Raw genomic sequence first — 24,615 nt, 5'->3', positions numbered from 1 at the left:
ACAATGTTTTACACAGAATTTTAAAAATTATTCTAAAATTCATATGGAACAAAAGAGAGTCCAAATAGCCAAAGGAATCCTAAGCATAAAGAACAAAGCTGGAGGCATCATACTGCCTGACTTCAAACTGTACTAGAAGGCTACAGTAACCAAAACAGCATGGTACTGGTACAAAAAGAGACACATAGACCAATAGAACAGGTTAGAGAACCCAGAAACAAAGCTGCTGGCAAGGACATCACGACAAAGACTCCAAAAGCAACTGCAACAAAAAAATTGGTAAGTAGGATCTAATAAAACTAAAGAGCTTCTGCACAGTAAAAGAAACTATCAACAGAGTAAACAGACAACCTACAGAATATTTATAAACTATGCATTCAACAAAGGTCTAGGATCTATAAGGAACTTAAACAAATTAGCAAGCAAAAACTAGACAACCCCATTTTAAAATGAGCAAAGGACATGAACAGACACTTCTCAAAAGACATACATATGGCCAAGAAACATGAAAAAATGCTCAACATCAGAGAAATGCAAATCAAAACCACAATGAGACACTATCTCACACCATCAGAATGGCTATTATTAAAAAGTAAAAAAATAACAGATGCTGGCAAGACTATGGAGAAAGCAAATGCTTATACACTGCTGATGGGAATGGAAATTAGTTCAGTCCCTGTGGAAACCAGTATGGAGATTTCTCAAAGAACTTAAAACAGAGCTATTGCTTGACCCAGCAATCCCATTGCTGGATATACACCTAAAGAAATATAAATAATTCTGGCCGGGCGCAGTGGCTCAAGCCTGTAATCCCAGCACTTTGGGAGGCCGAGACGGGCGGATCACGAGGTCAGGAGATCAAGACCGGATATCCTGGCTAACACGGTGAAACCCCGTCTCTACTAAAAAATACAAAAAAAAAAACTAGCCGGGCAAGGTGGCGGGTGCCTGTAGTCCCAGCTACTCGGGAGGCTGAGGCAGGAGAATGGCGTAAACCCGGGAGGCGGAGCTTGCAGTGAGCTGAGATCTGGCCACTGCACTCCAGCCTGGGCGACAGAGCGAGACTCCGTCTCAAAAAAAAAAAAAAAAAAAGAAATATAAATAATTCTACCATAAAGACACATGCATGCATATGTTTACTGCAGCAGTATTCACAATAGCAAAGACTGGAATCAACCTAGGTGCTCATCAATGATGGACTGGATAATGTGGTACGTATATACCATGGAATACTACGCAGTCATGAAAAAGAATGAAATCATCTCCTTTGTAGCAACATGGCTGGAACTAGAGGCCATTATCCTAAGTAAATTAATACGGGAACAGAAAACCAAATATTACATTGTTATCTCTCATAAGTGGGAGCCAAACACTGAGTACACGTGAACTTGAGGAAGGGAATAACAGACACTGGGGCCTACTTGAGGGTGGAGAAGGGGACTGAAAAACTACCTATTGGGTACTATGCTCATCACATGGGTGGTGAAATAATCTACACACCAAACCCCTGCCACACACAGTTTACCTATGTAACAAACCAGTGCATGTACCCCCAAACCTAAAATAAAAGTTAGGGAAAAGATATAAATAAAAGTGCTTGGCACCTCCCCACTTGCTATCTTGCTCCTTCTCATCATGCGATGCTCCTGGTCCCCTTTCCCCTTCCTTCATGATTGTAAGTTCCCTGAAGCCCTCACCACAAGCAATGCCAGCACCATGGTTCCTGTGCAGCCTGCAGAACTGTGAGCCAATTAAACCTCTTTTCTTTATAAATTACCCGGCCTCAAGTATTTCTTTATAACAAAGCAAGAATGGCCAAATACATATGAACGTATCACTGTTTGTTAATCCATCTACTCTTAAAGGATATTTGTTTCCAGTGTGGTCAATTATGAATAAAGCCACTATAAACATGTGTGTGAATCTAGGTTTTCATTTCACTTCTGTAAATACCCAAGAGTGAGACTACCTTGTCAAATGATAAGTGTATGTTCAGTTTTATATTAAAAAAAAAACCAAGTAGAACATTTTTGGTTTTTTGTTTTGTTTTGTTTTGTTTTTTGTTTTTGAGACAGGGTCTCACTCTGTTGCTCAGGCTTGAGAGCAGTGGCATAGTCATGGCTCACTGCAGCCTTAACCTCCTGGGCTGAAGCAATCCTCCCACCTTAGCCTCTCAAGTAGGTAGGACTACAGGCATGTGCCATCACATCCGGCTAATTTTTGTATTTTTTATAGAGACAGGGTTTCGTCATGTTGCCCAGGGTGGGCTCAAACTCCTGGGCTCAAGCAATCTGCCTGTCTCGGGCCTCCCAAAGTGTTGGGATTAGAGGCGTGAGTCACCATGCCCGGCCTAGAACATATTTAATGTAAGAAAATGAGAAAATAGAAATGAGAAAAAATAAGAATCATTTATTGCATTTCCTAGAAATAATAGCTGTTTTTTATTACATAGTCTTCTAGATTTTTCTAGCCATATATGCAAATTATTTTATATAACAGGCTTATATAGCTAAACTGTGAAATAGCCTTTTTCATTAAATTACATAACATAAGCATTTTTCCGTGTCAACATATCTATTTTGCTCCTGTATTCCACTTTGTAGATGTGCCAAAATTTCTGTGGTAAATATTTTTATAGCTAAATTTTTGTGTTCATCTTTTATTTCTTTGGGATAAATTCTAGGAAGTAGAATTGCAGAGTCAAATGTAATGCAGCTTTTTTAGGCTATTGATACATGTTGCCAAATTGCCCATCTATTTACACTTTCTGCCATGAGTAAGAGTACCCTTGTTCCTCTAACTGGTCTGCACTGAGTGTTATCATCGAACACACACACACACACACACGTGCGCACTCACATAAACATTGCCAATTTGAAGGATGAAAAGTTATCTGTAAGCAACAGTGTATAAAGTGAAAGTTCCTCCTTCCAAATTCGATTCCAGATGTTAACTACTGTTAACCTCTTGTGGTTTTAATTGTTTCACTTGTTTTGGGTTTGGTTTTTTGCTTGCTTGTTTGCTTGCTTTTTTAAGATGGCCAAGATCCATTAGTTGCTTCTTGTTTTTACCTTTAATATCATGCTTTATCAAATCCTTTCTTGTGTCAATGTTACATATTCATCTATATTTTTTTTTCTGTTTTTTTGTTTGTTTGTTTGTTTTTGAGACAGATTATCACTCTGTCGCCCAGGCTAGAGTGCAGTGGCATGATCTTGGCTCACTGCAAGCTCCACCTCCCGGGTTCACACCATTCTCCTGCCTCAGCCTCCCAAACAGCTGGGACTACAGGTGCCTGCCACCACGCCCGGCTAATTTTTATTTATTTATTTATTTTTTGTATTTTTAGTAGAGATGGGGTTTCACCATGTTAGCCAGGATGATCTCAATCTCCTGACCTCGTGATCCACTCACCTCGGCTTCCCAAAGTGCTGGGATTACAGGTGTGAGTCACTGCGCCCGGCCCTGGTTTTAGTTTTTTCATTCGCATAATAAGTTAATACCCAAATGTTTCATTCCAGTAAGTTTCAAAAAAATTATAAAACTAGAGGAAATACTTTAGCCAGGTACCCATCACCCAGCTTCCCGTTATCAGCTGATACCTGATCTTGTTTCATCTATACCCTCACCATTCTCCCTCCAATTATTTTGAAGCAAAACTCAGACATACCACTTTGGGTATCTCTGAAAGATGGGAACTCTTTATTAAAAAGATTTGTACATTTAAATATTTAATCCATTTGGAGTTTATTTTGGTGTTTAGTGTTATTTCAGGGATCTAATTTTATTTCTCTTTTCAAACAGCTAGTTGCCCCAATACCACATACTGAATAATTCATTATTTTGTCCATTGGTAAAAAATGCTGCCTTAATAACATATTAAATTCTCATGTACTTGAATCTGTTTCTGAATTTTCTGTCCCATTGGTCTTTTTCTCCTTCCCTAGATCATGATATTTGTGTTATTTAATATTTCATGTCACATGAAACTGGAATTAAAGTTTTTTATTATTAATCTAACATAAAAAAAACTAGTGGGATGTTAAGAATATGTACTTAGTTAAATAAAGATATTTATAATAAGAATGTTTACTTTCTTTCAGCGATCCTTTAATGTGGAGAGCTGTGATTGGAACTAATAATATACATGGGCACCATCCTTATACCAAGAAGATAAAAATTAAAGCAATCATTATTCATCCAGACTTCATTTTGGAATCTTATGTAAATGATATTGCACTTTTTCACTTAAAAAAAGCAGTGAAGTATAATGACTATATTCAGCCTATTTGCCTACCTTTTGATGTTTTCCAAATCCTGGACGGAAACACAAAGTGTTTTATAAGTGGCTGGGGAAGAACAAAAGAAGAAGGTAATTATGGTCTGAATTTTACGGATACACATTTTCCTGATGATGTGCAGAGGAAGGTCAAATCTTTTATATACAGTCATGTGCCACATAGTGACATTTAGGTTAATGACAGACCACACACACGATGGTGGTCTATAAGATTATTTTTCCATAGTTTTACTGTACCTTTTTTTTTTCCAGACAGAGTCTCGTTCTGTTGCCCAGGATGGAGTGCAGTGGCACGATCTCGGCTCACTGCAGCCTCCACCTCCCAGGTTCAAGCCTCCACCTCCCAGGTTCACCTCCCTCCCAAGTAGCTGGGATTACAGTCATGTGCCACCATGCCCTGCTAATTTTTGTATTTTTAGTAGAGACAGGGTTTCTCCATGTTGGTCAGGCTGGTCTTGAACTCCCAACCTCAGGTGATCTGCCTACCTCAGCCTCCCAAAGTGCTGGGATTACAGGTGTGAGCCACCACGCCCAGCATTCAGCTAATTTTTGTATTTTTAGTAAAGACAGCATTTCACCATATTGACCAGGCTGGTCTCGAACTCCTGGCCTCCTGTGATCCACCCATCTCAGCCTCCCAAAGTGTTGGGATTACAGGCATGAGCCACCAAGCCCGGCCTACTGTACCTTTTCTGTGTTTAGATATACAAATGCTTACTCCTGTATCACAGCTGTCTACAATATTGAGTACAGCTGAACAGGCGTGTAGCCTAGGAGTAAAAGACTATGCCACATACCCTAGGTGTGCAGCAGACTATACCATCTAGGTTTATGTAAGTGCACTCTATCATGGTTGCACAACAACAAAATTGCCTAACGATGTATTTCTCAGAATGTTCTCCATCATTAAGTGATGCCTGACTGTGTTTCTGTGTATTATCTTTTTATCACTTTATGCCATGAGATTGAAAAGTATTATCGGTTCTTATAAAACACTGAAAACAACTTTTTGAGGGATCTGTTTTTCCTTGTGAGAGGGGAGAGAAAATTCTCTTCCAAAGCAGAAATAGAGACTTTCTCTGGCTGTACATGCCAAGATACTTGAACGTTAAGATAGAACGATAGTTCGGCCGGCCGCGGTGGCTCAAGCCTGTAATCCCAGCACTTAGGGAGGCCGAGACGGGCGGATCATGAGGGCAGGAGATCGAGACCATCCTGGCTAACACGGTGACACCCCGTCTCTACTAAAAATACAAAAACTAGCCGGGCGAGGTGGCCGGCGCCTGTAGTCCCAGCTACTCGGGAGGCTGAGGCAGGAGAATGGCGTGAACCCAGGAGGCGGAGCCTGCAGTGAGCTGAGATCCGGCCACTGCACTCCAGTCCGGGCGACAGAGCGAGACTCCGCCTCAAAAAAAAAAAAAAAAAAAAAAGATAGAATGATAGTTCCAAGTGTTTCTATAGTTTGAACTCACAGATTATGAAGCCAGCTCTGCAGCAGGATTCTCTATCTTAAGTAATACGCTTCAGGCTATGAGGAATCATATTTAGTTTCCTTTTAATTTAATGACTTGTTTGGTATCAGGCAAGCTGATTGCAATATATTTTTTTGGTGTACATAGGGGCACTAAATGTTAACTGACTGAACTAATGGGAGGAATAAAAACATAGACGACATAGTCTCTTTGTCTTTGGTAATAAGAGCTACCATTTGGGAGCATTTACCAAGTTTCAGGTCTTATTTTTGTTCTTGTTGTTATTTAAAACACTTTTTTTTTTTAGAGATGGTGGTCTCACTCTGTCAATCAGGCTGGAGTGCAATGGTGTAATTATAGCTCACTACAGCCTCAAGCTCCTGGGCTCAAGCAATTCTCCTGCTTCAGCCTCTCCATAGCTGGGACTCCAGGCACGTGCCAGCACACCCAGCTTTTTCAAATGTATTATGTATGTATATATATGTATGTTTATTTTTTTTTTAAGAGACAGGGTCTTGCTCTGTCACCTAGGCTGGAGTGCAGTGGCACGATCATGGCTCACTGTAACCTTGACCTCCTGGTCTCAAGTAATCCTCCTGCCTCAACCTCCCAAGTAGCTGGGACTACAGGCATGTGCCACCATGCCCAGCTAATTGTTTCATTTTTTTGTAGAGACAGGGTCTTGCCATGTTTCCTAGACTGGTCTTGAACTCCTGGCCTTAAGAAATCCTCCTGCCTCAGCCTCCTAAAGTGCTGGGATTACAGGTATAAGCCATTGTGCCCAGCTTTTGTTTGTTTGTTTTTAAGAGACGGTCTTGCTGTGTTGCCCAGGCTGGTCTCAAACTCCTGGCCTCAAGCAATCCAGCTGCTTCAGTCTCCTGAGTAGCTGAGTTTATAGGCATGAGCACCATGCCTGTCCTGGGTCCTGTTTTAAATATACTACTTTATCTTATGCCCCCAATATTCCTAAAAGGGAGTTAATGTTCTTTTTACCCCATTTAACAGACCAGTAATTGAGAATCTTAGAGGTTAAGAAGCTGGGACTCAAATCCAAGTCTCTTTTATTGTAAAGCCTGAATATTTGATAACTACATTAAACTGCTCTTGAGGAAATCATAGTCCAGTTAGGAATATATGAGGTTAAGTACTAAGACTCCTGTTTTCTTCCTATTCCCCACAGGCCCTAGCCATTTAAATAATTGTGGATTATTTAGCTAGGAAGTAGATAAATGTATGAAAGACCTGCAAATTATTATTTTTCTTTTTTCCATCTGTCAATACTTTTTAAGGAAGATAAGGAAAGCAACATGGTGTAAGGAAAGCAACATGGTGTAGGGAAAGGAACACGGACTTTAGAATCACAGACTTAATTCTGAGTCCCAGCCTGCCACCATGTGCTAGCTGAATGACCATGGGCATGTTATTGACTCTTTAATAACAATTACAACAACAATAATAGAAGCAACTACCATTTGTTTAGGGCCAGGTACTTACTAAAATGCTAAGCATTGCAATGCATTATCTCATTTAATACCCCCAGCAACACTGTAGAAAATACTATAAAATAAATGAGTAAAATAAAGCTTAAAGAGGTTAAATAAGTTGCTTGAACTAATAAAATAACTAAATGATAAAGTCAGAATTCAAGCCCATTTCTGCCTGTTGCAAATCTCACGTATTTCCACTATATTATTAATATTATATATATATATATATATATATACTTTTTTTTTTTTTTTCTTTGAGAGGGAGTCTTGCTCTGTCTCCAGGGTGGAGTACAGTGGCGCAGTCTCAGCTCACTGCAACCTTCGCCTCCTGGGTTCAAGCGATTGCCCTGCCTCAGCCTCCCGAGTAGCTGGGACTACAGTCACGTGCCACCACACCTGGCTAATTTTTTGTATTTTAGTAGAGACAGGGTTTCACCATGTTGGCCAGGATGGTCTTGATCTCCTGACCTCGTGATCTGCCCACCTCAGCCTCCCAAAGTGCTGGGATTACAGGCATGAGCCAGGCGCGCCTGGCCTAATATATCATCTTTCACAATGTCATACCGTTCCATGATCTTTAAAGTGAGAGCAATGATACCCATCACAGAGTTGTTTCGAGAATTAAATTAGTTCCTCAGAACATGGTAGATTACAGGTACATACCAAGTTCCCCACTGAAAACTATTAAAGAGGAAGAATACATAGGTTAAGGACTCGGTGTGAAATAGAAGCTTAGAGAGGGAACTGGAACACAGAAGTTAACTTTGATCTTGAGAGTATTTGCCAAAATGTTAACTTTTAATATTGATTTCAGTGGTTTCAAGGGGCTTGGAAGGAGATGGTTAAAGAACAAAACTTGGCCGGGCGCGGTGGCTCAAGCCTGTAATCCCAGCACTTTGGGAGGCCGAGGCGGGTGGATAACGAGGTCAGGAGACCGAGACCCTCCTGGCTAACACGGTGAAACCCCGTCTCTACTAAAAATACAAAAAAACTAGCCGGGCGAGGTGGCGGGCGCCTGTAGTCCCAGCTACTCGGAGGCTGAGGCTGGAGAATGGCGGGAACCGGGGAGGCGGAGCTTGCAGTGAGCCGAGATTGCGCCACTGCACTCCAGCCTGGGCGACAGAGCGAGACTCTGTCTCAAAAAAAAAAAAAAAAAAGAACAAAACTTGTCCAAGTTGGGAAGTAGGGAAGACACCATAAAGCTGCAGCCTGTCCCATGGCTATATTTTAAAAATGAGTCACACTCATGACCCAGCATATAATTTTTTCCTTTTTCTTCTTCTTCTTTTTTTTTTTTTAGACAGAGTCTTGCTCTGTCACCCAGGCTGGAGGGTGGTGACGCAATCTCAGCTCACTGCATCCTCCGCCTCCTGGATTCAAACAATTCTTGTGCCTCAGCCTCTCGAGTAGCTGGGATTACAGGGGTGCACCACCACACCCAGTTAATTTTTGTATTTTTAGTACAGATGGAATTTTGCCATGTTGGTCAGACTGGTCTCAAAACTCCTGGCCTCAAGTGATTTGCCCACTTTGGCCTCCCAAAGTGCTGGGACTACAGGTGTGAGCCACTGCGCCCACCTTGTTCTTATATATATAGTGTACTTCAAATGTGATCTACGTAGGTTAAAAAAAAGGAGGGGGAAAATACACATGGCTACATTAATCAAAAGAAAGCTGGATTACACCTGTAATCCTAGCACTTTGAGGGCCTGAGGTGGGAGGATTGCTTGAGGCCAGGAGTTCAAGACCAGCCTGAGCAACATAGGGAGAACTCATCTCTACAAAAATAAAAACAAAAAATTAGCCAGGTACGGTAGTGCACGTCTGTAGTCCCAGCTATGCGGGAGGATCACTTGAGCCCAGGAGTTTGAGGTTATGGTAAGCTATGATGGCACCGCTGTACTCCAGCCTGGGTAACAGAGTAAGACCCTGTATCCAGACAAAAAAAGAAGCTGGAATGGAAAAAAGAGAAAGTAGGAATGGCTATATAAATATCAGGTAAAGTAGACTTTAGAGCAAAGAAGATTACAAGATGGTGAGACACATTACGTAATAATAAAAGGGTCAGTCCACCAAGAAGACATAGCAATGCTAAACGTGTATACACCAAAAAACAGACATACAGTTTCTTAAAAACATACATGTGAACATACACTTACCACATGAGCCAAGAATTATACCCCTAGACATTTATCCCAGAGAAACACAAATGTACACACAAAAAACCTATTTACAGATGTTCATGAAAGCTTTATTTGTAAAAGCCAAAAACTAAAAACAACCAAAATGTCCTTCAATAGGAGAATGCTTAAATAAACTAGTATAGCCTTACCATAGAATACGACTAAGCAGTTAAAAGGTATGAACTATTGATACATGCAACAAGTTAGATGGACAAGGGCATTATGTTGAGTGAAAAGAAGCCAATTTTAAAATGTCATATACTAGGATTCCAAGTATATAACAATGAAATGACAAAATTACGCAGACAGAGAATAGATTAATAGTTGCTAGGGTTAAGAAGTTTAGGTAGCAAGAAGGAGATTTTTGTCCTGATGGAATAACTCCATACCCTGTTTTTTTGTGATGGTTTCATGAATCTACACACACATTGTATTAATGTCAGTCTCCAGTTTTTTTCTTTTTTTTTGAGACGGAGTCTCGTTCTGTTGCCCAGTCTGGAGTGCAGTGGGACGATCTTGGCTCACTGCAGGCTCCACCTCCCGAGTTCATGCCATTCTCCTGCCTTGGCCTCTGGAGTTGCTGGGACTACAGGCGCCCGCCACCACACCTGGCTATTTTTTTTTTTTTTTTTTTTTTTGTATTTTTAGTACAGACAGGGTTTCACCTTGTTAGCCAGGATGGTCTCGACCTCCTGACCTCATGATCTGCCCGCCTCAGCTTCCCAAAGTGCTGGGATTACAGGCATAAGCCACGGTGCCTGGCCATCAGTCTCCAGATTTTGATATTGTATTTCAGTGACAGAGATGTAACCGTTGTAGGAAATTTCATAAAAAGTACACTTGACTTCTCAGTGCTATCTTTGCAACTTCCAATAACTCCAGAATTATTTTAAAATAAAAAGCTTTTTAAATGAACCACATGTAACCAACACATCCTCACCTCCTATCGCCATCCCCATGTTTACTAGGAAAACTGCCTAATGGAAGGGGGAAAACCTAGAAATTTCCTCTCCCCCAAATGTATAACTATAAATACCACTCACATGGATTTGCTATCCAGAGTAACACTGAGTAGACTACAAAATTTCAAGCTGAGAATGTAGTTTAAAACAGATTCTAGCTTAGTAACATCCCAAGATTTGATCCTGACAAAATCAAATGCAAATTATTTATATAGAAACCCAACTTCATCTAAGGCCTCAAAGAATATAACCAGATAAAGTTTCAATGAAATTGAATGGATTACAATAAAAAGATCACAAATCATTAATACATTTAACATACATATCTAATATAATTAAATATAATAACTGAAATTAACTCAATGTGCTAAAGTTTAGAAGCACTTAAGATCCCACAGATTAAAATCAACCAAATATCAATTCAAAGATCACCAAACACATAAGGAAACAAACCATTAATAGTGAAAGATAACAGAAACAACAAACATATTATGCCTCCCAAGGACTTCAGATTTTTAGATATAGAATAAAAAAAGTATGTAAATTGTTTAAAGAAGTAAAAGGTAGAATTAAAAATGAGCAATAGACTATTTAGAGGGACTAGGTACATTTAAAGGAGAATCAGAATCTTTAAAAATGAAAAAAGTAATTGCTAACATTTAAAATTCATTGGATAGGCAGGGCACGATGGCTCACACCTGTAATCCCAGTACTTTGGGAAGCTGAAGCAGGTGGATCACCTGAGATCAGGAGTTTGAGACCAGCCTGGCCAACATGATGAAACCCCATCTCTACCAAAAATACAAAAAATTAGCCAGGCGTGGTAGTGGGTGCCTGTAATCCCAGCTACTCGGGAGGCTGAGGCAGAAAAATCACTTGAACCCAGGAGGCAGAGGTTGTAGTGAGCCAAGATCGCACCTTTGCACTCCAGCGTGGGTAACAAGAGCAAGACTCTGTCTCAAAAACAAAAAAAAACCTCACTGGATAAACTAGAAATCATATTAGACACAGCGAAAGAGAGGATTTGTGACCCAGAAGATATAGCTGAAGGAACTTCCTAGACTGTAGCACAGAGGGAAAAAAAAGAGAAAATCATGAAATAAGGTATAAGAAGGATAGAATGAGAAAATCTAATAGACATCTAATGAGAGTGTCAGAGAGGAAGGAATAAAGGGGATAGAGGAGAGGCAATATTCAATGGATTTGGGTTGAAATTTCTTAAAAACTGATGAAAGACATGAATCCAGATAAAATATTAATAAGCACAATATTAGCCAAAACAAAACACAATCCCCTTTCATACATTATACTGAAGTTGAACAACAACAACAAAAAAAGATCTGAAATGTAACCAGAGATAAAAGCAAAATCCTTATAAAAGAATTACAGATTAGTTTTCAGAAAACTTCTCAATAACAATCATGAAAGCCAAAAGACACCCTCTCCTGTTGCCATGTGAAGATGTGCTTGTCTCCCCTTTGCCTTCTGCCATGATTGTAGGTTTCTTGAGGCCTACTCTAAAGAAACATGGCTTGAGTACAGACTGCAGAACTGATTATTCAGATTATCATGGTGGATGGGAGGCAGAACTAGATTGCAGCTCCAATGTGAAGCTTCTGTACAGACTGCAGAGCTGATTATTCAGATCATCATGGCAGACGGGAGGCAGAACTAGATTGCAGCTCTAACTTGGATGGATAGAGCAGCATGTGGAGGCTGGCATCATTAATTTTAGCTCCAGAATGACTACAGGAATAAACCAAGAATCCCAAGACAACCACAGATGCCTCTGAAGGAAGCAGACTGCTCCTGCAGGACCTGGGAGACACCTCAAATACTCTGGGAGGTGGGTAGCCTGGGCAAGTGCTCAGCCCTGCTTGCCCACTGTCTGGAAACAGACTTGGTGCTGGTGGGAGTAAGACTGGCCCTTCGGACTGTGTGGGAGCTGGATGAGGCCTGTGATTGCTGGCTTCCCCCTACTTCCCAGACAACCTGCATGACTCAGCAGAGGCAGCCATAATCACTCTCAGTATACAACTCCATTGACCTGGGAATCTCATCCCCATCCCCCACAGCGGCCTCAGGAAGACCCACCCAAGGAGAGTCTGAGCTCAGATATGCCTAGCCCTGCCCCATCTGATGGTCCTTCCCTACCCACCCTGGTTGCTGAAGACAAAGGGCATATACTTTTGGGCGTTCTAGGGCCCTGCCCACCACTTGTTCCTCTCTATAATACCACAGCTGATGCTCTCTGGAAAGCACCACCTCCCAGCAGGAGGTCAACCAGCAAAAAAAATAGGACATTAAACCACCAAAGCTAAGAACCTTTACAGAGTCCATTTCAACTCCCTGCCATCTCCACTGGAACAGGTGCTGGTATTCATGGCTGAGAGACCCATAGATGGTTCACATCACAGGACTCTGTGCAGACAGCCCCCAGTACCACCCCAGAGCCTGGTAGACTAGGCTAGGTGGCTAGACCCAGAAGAAAGATAACAATCACTGCAGCTCGGTTCTCAGGAAGCCACATCCATAGGAAAGGGTGGGGGAGAGTACTACATCAAAGGAACACTCAATGGGATAAAAGAATGTAAACAACAGCCTTCAGCCCTAGACTTTCCCTCTGACAGAGCCTACCCAAATAAGAAGGAACCTTGGATTTCCTTGCATTGGGCTTCGCCTTTCTCTGATGCCTCCCAGATTAGCTTAATAACTAACTTCCTGAATTCTTTTACTCCAGCCTGGGCAACAGAGCAAGACTCCGTCAAAAAAAAAAAAAAGACAAAGAGGGACATTCTATAATGGTAAAAGGCCTTGTCCAACAGGAAAATATTACAATCTTAAACATATGAACCTAACACTGGAGCTCCCACATTTATAAAACAATTACTAATAGACCTAAGAAATGAGATAAATAGCAACAGTGGACCTCAGTATTCCACTGACAGCACTAGACAGGTCATCAAGACAGAAAGTCAACAAAGAAACAATGGATTTAAACTATACCTTGGAACAAATAGACTTAACAGACAGATACAGAACATAGCATCCAACAACTGCAGAATACACATTATATTCAACACTGCATGGACCTTTCTCCAAGATAGACCATCTGATAGGCCACATAATGAGCCTCAATAAATTTAAGAAAATTGAAATTATATCAAGAACTCTCTTGGACCACAGTGGAATAAAACTGGAAATCAACTCCAAAAGGAACTTTCAAAACCATGCAAATATATGGAAATTAAATAACTTGCTCCTGAATAATCACTGGGTCAAAAACAAAATCAAGATGGAAATTTTAAAAATCTTCAAACTGAATGACAATAACGATGCAACCTATCAAAACCTCTGAAATACACCAAAGGTGGTGCTAAGAGGAAAGTTCATAACCCTAAATGCCTACATCAAAAAGACTGAAAGGACACAAACCGACATTCTAAGGTCATACCTCAAGGAACTAGAGAAACAAGAAGAAAAAAAAATACCCAAATCCAGCAGAAGAAAGGAAATAACCAAGGTCAGAGCAGAACTAAATGAAATTGAAACAAAAAGAATACAAAAGATAAATGAAACAAAAAGTTGGTTCATTGAAAACATAAATAAAATTGATAGGCCATTAGCAAGATTAACCAAGAAAAGAAGAGAGAAAATCCAAATAACCTCAATAAGAAACGTAAGAGGAGATATTACAACTGACACCACAGAAATATAAAAGATCATTCAATGCTACTATGAACACCTTTACACACATAAGCTAGAAAACCTAGAAGAGGTGGATAAATTCCTGGAAAAATACAACCCTCCTAGCTTAAATCAAGAAGAAATAGATACCCTGAACAGACCAATAACAAGCAGCCAGATTAAAATGGTAATTTTAAAATTACCAACCATAAAAATCCAAGATCAGATGGATTCACGGCAGAATTCTACCAGACATTCAAAGAAAAATTGCTACTAATCCTTTTGACACTATTCCACAAGATAGAGAAAGAGAGAGCCCTCCCTAATTCTTTTTTTTTTTTTTTTTTTTCCTGAGGCGGAGTCTCGCTCTGTCACCCAGCCTGGAGTGCAGTGGCCAGATCTCAGCTCACTGCAAGCTCCACCTCCCGGGTTCACGCCATTCTCCTGCCTCAGCCTCCCAAGTAGCTGGGACTACAGGCGCCCGCCACCATGCCCGGCTAGTTTTTTGTATTTTTTTAGTAGAGACGGGGTTTCACCGTGTTAGCCAGGATGGTCTCGATCTCCTGACCTCATGATCCGCCCGTCTCGGCCTCCCAAAGTGCTGGGATTACAGGCTTGAGCCACAGCGCCCGGCCACCTAATTCTTTCTATGAAGCCAGCATCGCCCTAATACCAAAACCAGGAAGGGACATAACCAAAAAAGAAAACTACAGACCACTATTCCTGATGAACATAGATGCTAAAACCCTTAACAAAATACTAGCTAACAAAATCCAACAACATATCCAAAAGACAATCCACCTGCTGGACGCAGTGGCTCACACCTGTAATCGCAGTACTTTGGGAGGCCAAGGTGGGCAGATCACCTGAGGTGAGGAGTTTGAGACCAGCCTGGGTAACTTGGTGAAACCCTGTCTCTACTAAAATTAGAAAACTTAGCTGGGCATGGTGGCAGGCACCTGTAATCCCAGCTACTCAGGAGGCTGAGGCAGGAGAATTGCTTGAACCCAGGAGGCAGAGGTTGCAGTGAGCTGAGATCGTGCCACTGCACTCCAGCCTGGGTGACAGAGGGATACTCCCAGCTACTCAGGGCACTAAGGCAGGAGAATCGCTTGAACCCAGGAGGCGGAGGTTGCAGTGAGCCAAGATTGTGCCACTGCACAGCAGCCTGGGCGACAGAGGGAGATTCCATCTCAAAAAAAAAAAGATAATCCATCATGATCAAGTGGGTTTCACACCAGGGATGCAGGGATGGTTTAACATACACAAGTCAATAAATGTGATATACTACATGCACAGAATTAAAAACAAAAATCACATGATCTTCTCAATAGATGCAGAAAAGGCATTTGGCAAAATCCAGCATCCCTTTATGATTAAAACTCTCAGCAAAATCAGCATACAAGGGATATATCTCAATGTAATAAAAGTCATCTATGACAAACCCACAACCAACATAATACTGAATGGGGAAAAGTTGAAAGCATTCCCTCTGAGAACTGGAACAAGACAAGGATGCCCACTCTCACCTCTCCTCTTCAACATAGTACTGGAAGTCCTAGCCAGAGCAATCAGACAAGAGAAAAAAATAAAGAGCCTCCAAATCAGTACAGAGGAAGTCAAAGTGTCACTGTTTGCTGACAATATGATCATTTTCCTTGAAAACCCTAAAGACTCCTCCAGAAAGCTCCTAGAACTGATAAAAGAATACAGCAAGGCCGGGCGTGGTGGCTCACGCCTGTAATCCCAGCACTTTAGGAGGCCGAGGCAGGCAGATCATGAGGTCAGGAGATTGAGACCATCCTGGCTAACATGGTGAAACCCCGTCTCTGCTAAAAAATACAAAAAATTAGCCGGGCATGGCGGCAGGTGCCTGTAGTCCCAGCTACTCGGGAGGCTGAGGCAGGAGAATGGTGTGAACCCAGGAGGCGGAGATTGCAGTGAGCCGAGATTGTGTCACTGAGCTCCAGCCTGGGTGACAGAATGAGACTCCCTCTCAAAAAACAAACCAAAAAAAAAGAATTCAGCAAAGTTTCCGGATGCAAGATTAATGTACACAAATCAGTAGCTCTCCTATGTACTAACAGCAGAGAATCAAATCAAGAACTCAACCCTTTTTATGATAGTTGCAAAAAAATGAAATACTTAGGAATATACCTAACAAAGGAGGCAAAAGACCTCTACAGGGAAAACTACAAAACACTGCTCAAAGAAATCATAGATGACACAAACAAATGGAAACGCATCCCATGCTTATGGATGTGTAGAGTCAATATTGTGAAAATGACCATACAGTCAAAAGCAATCTACAAATTCAATGCAATCCCCATCAAAATACCGCCATCATTCTTCACAGAATTATAAAAAACAATTCTAAAATTCATATGGAACCAAAAAAGAGTCCGCATAGCCACAGCAAGACTAAGCAAAAAGAACAAATCTGGAGGCATCATATGACCTGATTTCAAACTATGCTATAAGTCCATTGTCACCAAAACAGCATGGTACTGGTATAAAAATAGGCACACAGACCAATGGAACAGAATAGAGAACCCAGAAATAAACCCAAATACTTACAACCAACTGATCTTCAACAAAACAAAAAAAACATAAAATAGGGAAAAGACACCCTTTTCAACAAATGGTGCTGGAATAATTGGCTAGCCACATGTAGGAGAATGAAACTGGATTTTTGTTGCCTCCTTTATACAAAAATCAACTCAAGATGAATTAAGGACTTAAATCTAAGACCTGAAAGTATAAAAATTCTAGAAGACAACATTGGAAAAACCCTTCTAGACATTGGCTTAGGCAAGGATTTCATGACCAAGAACCCAAAAACAAATGCAATAAAAACAAAGATAAATAGCTGGGACTTAATTAAAGAGTGTTTGCATGGCAGAAGGAACAGTCAGCAGAGTAAACAGACAACCCACAGGGTGGGAGAAAATCTTCACAATCTATACATCTGACAAAGGACTAATATCCAGAATCTGCCACAAACTCAGACAAATTAGCAAGAAAAAAAAAATCCCATCAAAAAGTGGGTTAAGGACATGAATAGGCAGTTCTCAAAAGAAGATATATAAATGGCCAACAAACATGTAAAAATGCTCAACATCACTAATGATCAGGGAAATGCAAATCAAAACCACAATGCGATACCACTTTACTCCTTCAAGAATGGTCATAGTCAAAAAATTAAAAGAAAAAAAAAAAAAAAACAGTAGATGTTGGCATGGATGCAGTAATCAGGGAATGCTTCCACACTTCTGGTGAGAATGTAAACTAGTACAGCCACTATGGAAAACAGTGTGGAGATTCCTTAAAGAACTAAAAGTAGAACTGCCATTTGATCCAGCAATCCCACTACTAGGTATCTACCCAGAAGAAAAGAAGTCATGATACAAAAAAGAAACTTGCACGCACTTATTTATAGCAGCACAATTAGCAGTTGCAGAATCGTGGAACCAACCCAAATGCCCATCAATCAACTAGTGGATAAAGAAACTGTATATATATATATATATACACACACACAGATATATATATATATATATATATATATGAGGGAATACTACTCAGCCATAAAAAGGAATGAATTAACAGCATTCGCAGCGACCTGGATGAGATTGGAGACTATTATTCTAAGTGAAGTAACTCAGGAATGGAAAACCAAACATATATTCTCACTGATATGTGGGAGCTAAGCTATGATGACGCAAAGGCATATGAATGATACAATGGACTTTGGGGATTCAGGGGAAAGGGTGGGAGGGAGGCGAGGGATAAAAGTCTACAAATAGGGTGCAGTGTATACTGCTCAGGTGATGGTTGCACCAAAATCTCACAAATCACCACTAAAGAATTTATTCTTGTAACCAAACACCACCTGTACCCCAATAAGCTGTGGAAAAATAAATAAAATAGAAAAGAAAGTCAAAAGACAATGAAATATCTTCAAAATGCTGAGAGAAAATAACTATGAGCCTACAATTGTATATCCAGCAAAAGTATCATTCAAGAATATCTGTGAACAAAAAGTGAATTTACTACCAAACAGTCTTTCACCAACGAAGTAAAAGAAATATCAGAAAGAAAGTAAATGATGCTAAAAGGGAGGTATAAGATGTAAGAAGGAACAGAAAAAGACATGGATAATATATAGGTAAATGTAAATAAACAGTGTCTGTACACAACAGTTGTTCTCACTTGGGCATAATTTTGCCCCCAGGGAACATTTGGTAACATATCTGGAGAAAATTTTTGGATGTTAAAACTAGGCAAGGGATAAGTTTGCTACTGGTATCTGCCTAACATCCTTCAATGCACAGTATAGTTCTCCCATCTCCCAAACAAAGAATTGTTTGGCCCAAAATGTCAGTAGTGGCAAGACAGAAACCTTGGAATTATTAAAAATAATGTCTAACTTGTGAGGGAAAGGCAGGTATTTCAGGAGGGGTGATCAGAGTCAAAGTGGTTTCAGTTCCCTGTATTATTCAGGAGAAGTATTTAAATACTGATTAACATTATATTTGTTACACATAAATGGTCAAATTTTAGTAACAGTAATAAATTCCTAAAAGGAAAAAAATTACGATAACTGGCTCAAGAAGAAACGAATATCTGAATAGACTTGTAACAAGTACATAAATATAATTAGTAGCCAGGCGCGGTGGCTCAAGCCTGTAATCCCAGCACTTTGGGAGACCGAGGTGGGTGGATCACGAGGGCAGGAGATCGAGACCATCCTGGCTAACATGCTGAAGCCCTGTCTCTACTAAAAATACAAAAAACTAGCCGGGCGAGGTGGTGGGTGCCTGTAGTCCCAGCTACTGGGGGGCTGAGGCAGAAGAATGGTGTAAACCCGGAAGGCGGAGCTTGCAGTGAGCCAAGATCGCGCCACTGCACTCCAGCCTGGGCAACACAGCAAGACTCCGTCTCAAATAAATAAATAAATAAATAAATAAAATTAGCAATTTAAAGTCTTCCCATTTAAAAAAAACCCAAGCCCAGTTGACTTCACAGGTGAATTATATAAAATATTTAAGGAAGAGATAGTTCTAATATTACACACTCAGAAAATAGAGAGGAAGGGAGTATTTCCCAGATAGTTATGTAAGCCTAGTATTATTATCCTGACACCAAACCAAAGACATTACAAGAAAACTACAGAGAAACAGCTTTCATGAATATAGACTCAAAAATCATCAACAAAATGTTAGCAAACTGAATACAGCAACATATAAAAAAGGATTATGTACACTACCTAGTGGAATTTCTTCCAAAAATGCAAGGTTGGTTTTACATCTGAAAATCAATAAAATAAAGCCTATATTAATAAAAGATAAAAATGACAAGATCACTGCAAATGATGCGGAAAATGTATTTGATAAAATCCAACACCATTCTAAGCTTAAAAATTCTCAAAAGAAATAGCAATAAGAAGTCCTAGCCATAGCAATCAGGCAAGAGAAAGAAATAAAAGGTACTCAAATAGGAAAAAAAGCCAAACTATCTGTCTTCACTGATGGTATGATTCTAGAAAACCCTAAAGACTCCACCAAAAGTTTCCTGGAACTGATAAATGACTTCAGTAAAGTTCCAGGATACAAAATAAATGTACGAAAATCAGTAGCATTTCTATACATCAATAACATTCAAGTTGAGAGCCAAATCAAGAATGCGGTATCATTTAATACCCACATATAACAATAACCACACATGCCAAAAAAAAAAAACAATAAACAAACAAGCAACAACAACAACAACAACAAAAACCTCATAGGAATACATCTAACCAAGGAGGCGAAAGATCTCTATAAGAAGAACTGCAAAACACTGCTGAAAGAAATCATAGATGACACAGAAAAATGGGAAAACATTCCATGTTCATAGGAAAAATCAATATCATTAAAATGTCCATACTGCCCAAATCAATCTATAGATTCAGTGATATTCCTATCAAGCTACCAATGTCATTTTTTCACAGGACTAGAAAAAACTATTCTAAAATGTATATGGAACCCAAAAAGAGCCCAAATAGCCAAGGCAATCTTAAGCAAAAAGAACAAAGCTGGAAACATCACATTACCCAACTTTAAACTATACTATAAGACTACAGTAACACTGGGCATGGTGACTCTTGCCTATAATCCCAGCACTTTGGGAGGCCGACGTGGGCAGATCACTTGTGGTCAGGAGTTTGAGACCAGCCTGGCCAATATGGTTCCAACCCCATCTCTAAAAATACAAAAATTAGCAGGGCATGGTGGCGCACAGCTCCAATCCCAGCTACTTGGGACGCTGAGGCAGGAGAATCGCTTGAACCTGGGAGGGGAGGTTGCAGTGAGCTGAGATCATGCCACTGTATTTGAGCCTGGGTGACAGAGCAAGACTCCATCTCAAAAAAAAAAAGACTACAGTAACTAAAACAGTATGGTATTGTTACAAAAACAGACACATAGACCAATAGAACAGAAGAGACATCCCAGAAATAAAGCCACACACCATCTGATCTTTAACAAAGTCAATGGGGAAAGAACTCCCTGTACAATAAATGGTGCTGGGATAGCTGGCTAGCCATATGCAGAAGAATGAAACCAGACCTCTATCCTATGACCATATGCAAAAATTAACTCAAAATGGGTTAAAGATTCAAATGTAAGACCTCAAGCTATAAGAATCCTAGAAGAAAACCCAAGAAATGCCATTCTGGACATTGACCTTGGGAAAGAGTTTATGACTAAGTCCTCAAAAGCAATTGCAACAAAAATAAAAATTGACAAGTGGGAACTAATTAAACTGAAAATTTTCTGCACAGCAATAGAAACTATCAACAGAGAAAACAGACAACCTACAGAATGAGACAAAATACTTGCAAGCTATGTATCCTACAAAGGTCTAATATCCAGAATCTGTAAGGAACTTAAACAAATGAACAGGCCAAAAACCAATTAATCCCATTAAAAAATGGGCAAAAGGCGCTGGGCGCGGTGGCTCAAGCCTGTAATCCCAGCACTTTGGGAGGCCGAGAGGGCGGATCACGAGGTCAGGAGATCGAGACTATCCTGGCTAACACGGTGAAACCCCATCTCTACTAAAAAATACAAAAAACTAGCCGGGCGAGGTGGCGGGTGCCTGTAGTCCCAGCTACTCGGGAGGCTGAGCCAGGAGAATGGTATAAACCCGGGAGGCAGAGCTTGCAGTGAGCTGAGATCCAGCCACTGCACTCCAGCCTGGGTGACAGAGCGAGACTCCATCTCAAAAAAAAAAAAAAAAAAAAAATGGGCAAAAGACATGTACGGATACTTCTCAAAAGACATACAAGCAGCCAACAACATATGAAAAAATGTTCAATATCACTAATCATCAGAAAAATGCAAATCAAAAGCACAATGAGATACTATCTCACACCAGTCAGAATGGCTATTGTTAAAAAAGCCAAAAAACACATGCTGCCAAGGCTTCCGAGAGAAAGGAATGCTTACACACTACTGGTGAGAACAGAAATTAGTTCCGCCTCTGTGGAAAGCAGTTTGGAGATTTCTCAAAGAATTTAAACCAGAATCACCATTGGACCCAGCAATCCTATTACTGTGTATATATCCAAAGGAATATAAATCATTCTACCAAAAAGACGCATGCACTCCTGTGTTCATCGCAGCACTATTTGCAATAGCAAAGACATGGAATCAACCAAGGTGCCCATCAACAATAGACTGGATAAAGAAAGTGTGGTACATATGCACCATAGAATACTATACAGCCATAAAAAAAAGCAGAATCATGTCCTTTGCAGCAGCGTGAATGGAGTTGGAGGCCATTATCCTAAGTGAATTAACACAGGAACAGAAAACCAAATACTGCACGTTCTCACTTACAAGTGGGAGGTAAATAGTGGGTACTCATGAACATAAAGGTGATCACAAAAGACACCAGGGACTACTAGAAGAGGGTGGGAGGGAGGGGGCCAAGGGCCAAAAAACTAATTTGGGGGTACTATGCTCAGTATATGTATTCAATTATGCCCTGGGTGACAAGATGAATAGTACCCAAAATCTCAGTATCAGGCATATATCTAGGTAACACATATCTCCTGAATCTAAAATAAAAGTTGAAATTATTTTTTTAAAAACAGAAATAGCAATAGAAGGAAGCTTAAACTGATGAAGAGCATCTATAAAGAATAAGCTAACCATCCTACTTAATGGTAAAATAATGAATGCTTTCCCTATAAAATCAGGAACACAGCAAGGATTTTAGCCAGTGCAATAGGCAAGAAAAAGACATTAAAGGCACACAAATTGGAAATCAAAAAGGGAAACTTTATTCACAGATGACATGATTCTGTAAATGTAGAAATGCTTAAGGAATCTACAAAACAATCTAGTAAAACAAGTTCATTGAGGTTACAGGAAAAATCAATCATATGTCTATACTCACAATAAACTATCTGAAAACAAAATTTAAGAACACAATTCTATTCATAATAGCATTTATTTATTTATTTTTATTTTTTGAGACAGTCTTTCACCCAGGCTAGAGTGCAATGGTGCAATCTCAGCTCAGTGCAATCTCCACCTCCCAGGTTTAAGCGATTCTCATGCCTCAGCCTCCCGAGTAGCTGGGATTACAGGTATGCGCCACCATGCCCGGCTAAGTTTTGTATTTTTAGTAGAGAGGGGATTTCACCATATTGGTCAGGCTGGTCTCAAACTCCTGGCCTCAAGTGATCCGCCTGCCTCGGCCTCCCAAAGTGCTGGGATTACAGACATTAGCCACCGCACCCAGCTGATAATAGCATTTAAAATAATGAATAATTAGGAACAGATTTAACAAAAGATGTGTAAGACTTGTACAATGAAAACTACAAAAACATTACTTAGAGAAATTAAAGAAGACCTAAAATAAATGGAGACTCTTACTACATTCATGGGTTAGAAGGTTCAATGTTGTTAATAAGGCAATTATTCACAGATTGGCCTATAAAATGCCAGTTGGATTTTTCATGCAAACTAACAAGCCAATCCTAAAATGTATATGGAAAGGCAAAGGACCTAGAATAGCCAAAATTGTTTTGGGAAAAAAAAAAAAAAAACTGAAGGAGTTACACTATCTGATTTCAAAACATATTATATAACTACAGCAATTAACACATTGGTGTAAAGACAGACCTGTAGAGGCTGGGAGTGGTGGTTCATGCCTGTAATCCCAGCATTTTGGGAGACCAAGGCAGGAGAATCGCCTGAGCCCAGGAATTTAAAGACCAGCCTGTGCAATACGGTGAGCCCCGATCTCTGCAAAAATAAAAGTAAACCTGGTGTGGTGGTGTGCAGCCACAGTCCCAGCTACTTGGAAGGCTGAGGCAGGAAGATCACTTGAGCCCAAGAGTTTGAGGCTTCAGTGAGTCGTGATCATGCCACTGCACTCCAGTCTTGGGTAACACGAGACCATCTCTAAAAAAAACTTAATGTTTAAAAGATGGACTGTAGATTAATGGAACACAACATAGAGGGGGGAAAAAAACCTCTTATATTTGTGGCCAATTGATTTTCACAACAGTGCCAAGACAATATGATGGAAAACAGTCTTTTCGACAAACTATGCTAGGACAACCGGATATCCTTACGCCACAAAAAAAAAAAAAAAACTCGGAGTTTTGCTCCATACTGTATTAAATAGTGGTACAATCTGAACGTTTGTGTCCATCCAAAATTCATATGTTGAAATCCTAACTCCCAAGGTGATGCTATTAGGAGGTAGGGCCTTTTGAGAGGGCAGAGCTCTCATCAGCGAGATTGGCGCCCTTATAAAAGAGGCCCCAAAGAACTGCCTTGCCCTTCCATCACATAAGGATACAGCTGGAAGTCACAATTTATGAACCAGAAAATGGCCCTAATCAGACACCGATTCTGCCAGTGCCTTGATCTTCAATTTCAGCATCCAGAACTGTGAGAAATAAATTCCTGTTGTTTATTAAGCAACTGTTTATAAACAGTCTATGATATGTTTTAGGAGCACAAAGAGATTTAGAGAAATAATTAACTCAAAATGGATCACAGACCTAAGTATAAGAGCTACAGTGGTAAGACTTCTAGAGAAAAAGCAAAGAGAAAAGTCTTTGAGTCGTTGGGTTAGGCAATGATTTCTTAGGACACTAAAAGCACAACCATTAATAAAAATAAAAATGATAAATTGGACTTCATCAAAATTTAAACATATATCCTCTTCAAAAGCCACCATTAAGAAAATCAATGGAAAAAGAGCTGCAAATATCTCCAGCAGTGTATAAAACATGATAATACTTCATAACCAACTGGCTTTTTGCCAGGAATGTAAATGCTACTTTGACATATTATCATCATTCTGAAAACCCTTTCCTTATTAAGTTTTTGTTGCATGCATTTTCATTTCAATATGAAATTAATAATTTTATTGGACTCCCTGAACCAAAATGATGTAAAGTAAAATATGTGGTTTATTAAGAAGGGTCTGACTAGAAAATAAGGTTGGAAGTAGTCG

At 40.0% G+C, this 24,615-nt stretch overlaps 1 protein-coding gene across 1 annotated transcript in view; it reads left to right on the top strand.

Annotated features, from left to right (window-relative positions):
* Positions 1-24,615, top strand: part of TMPRSS12 (transmembrane serine protease 12) — a 47,334-nt gene that overhangs the window by 11,812 nt on the left and 10,907 nt on the right. Inside the window, exon 3 of the mRNA XM_033222083.1 lies at positions 4,104-4,372. Within this exon, the coding sequence (XP_033077974.1) occupies positions 4,104-4,372 (269 nt within the window). The remainder of the gene's footprint in view (positions 1-4,103; positions 4,373-24,615) is intronic.

Source organism: Trachypithecus francoisi, unplaced genomic scaffold (assembly GCF_009764315.1).
Source record: "Trachypithecus francoisi isolate TF-2019V2 unplaced genomic scaffold, Tfra_2.0 Lachesis_group11, whole genome shotgun sequence".
In the NCBI taxonomy this organism is placed as follows: domain Eukaryota; kingdom Metazoa; phylum Chordata; class Mammalia; order Primates; family Cercopithecidae; genus Trachypithecus; species Trachypithecus francoisi.
This window is presented reverse-complemented; position numbering and strand designations above follow the sequence as displayed.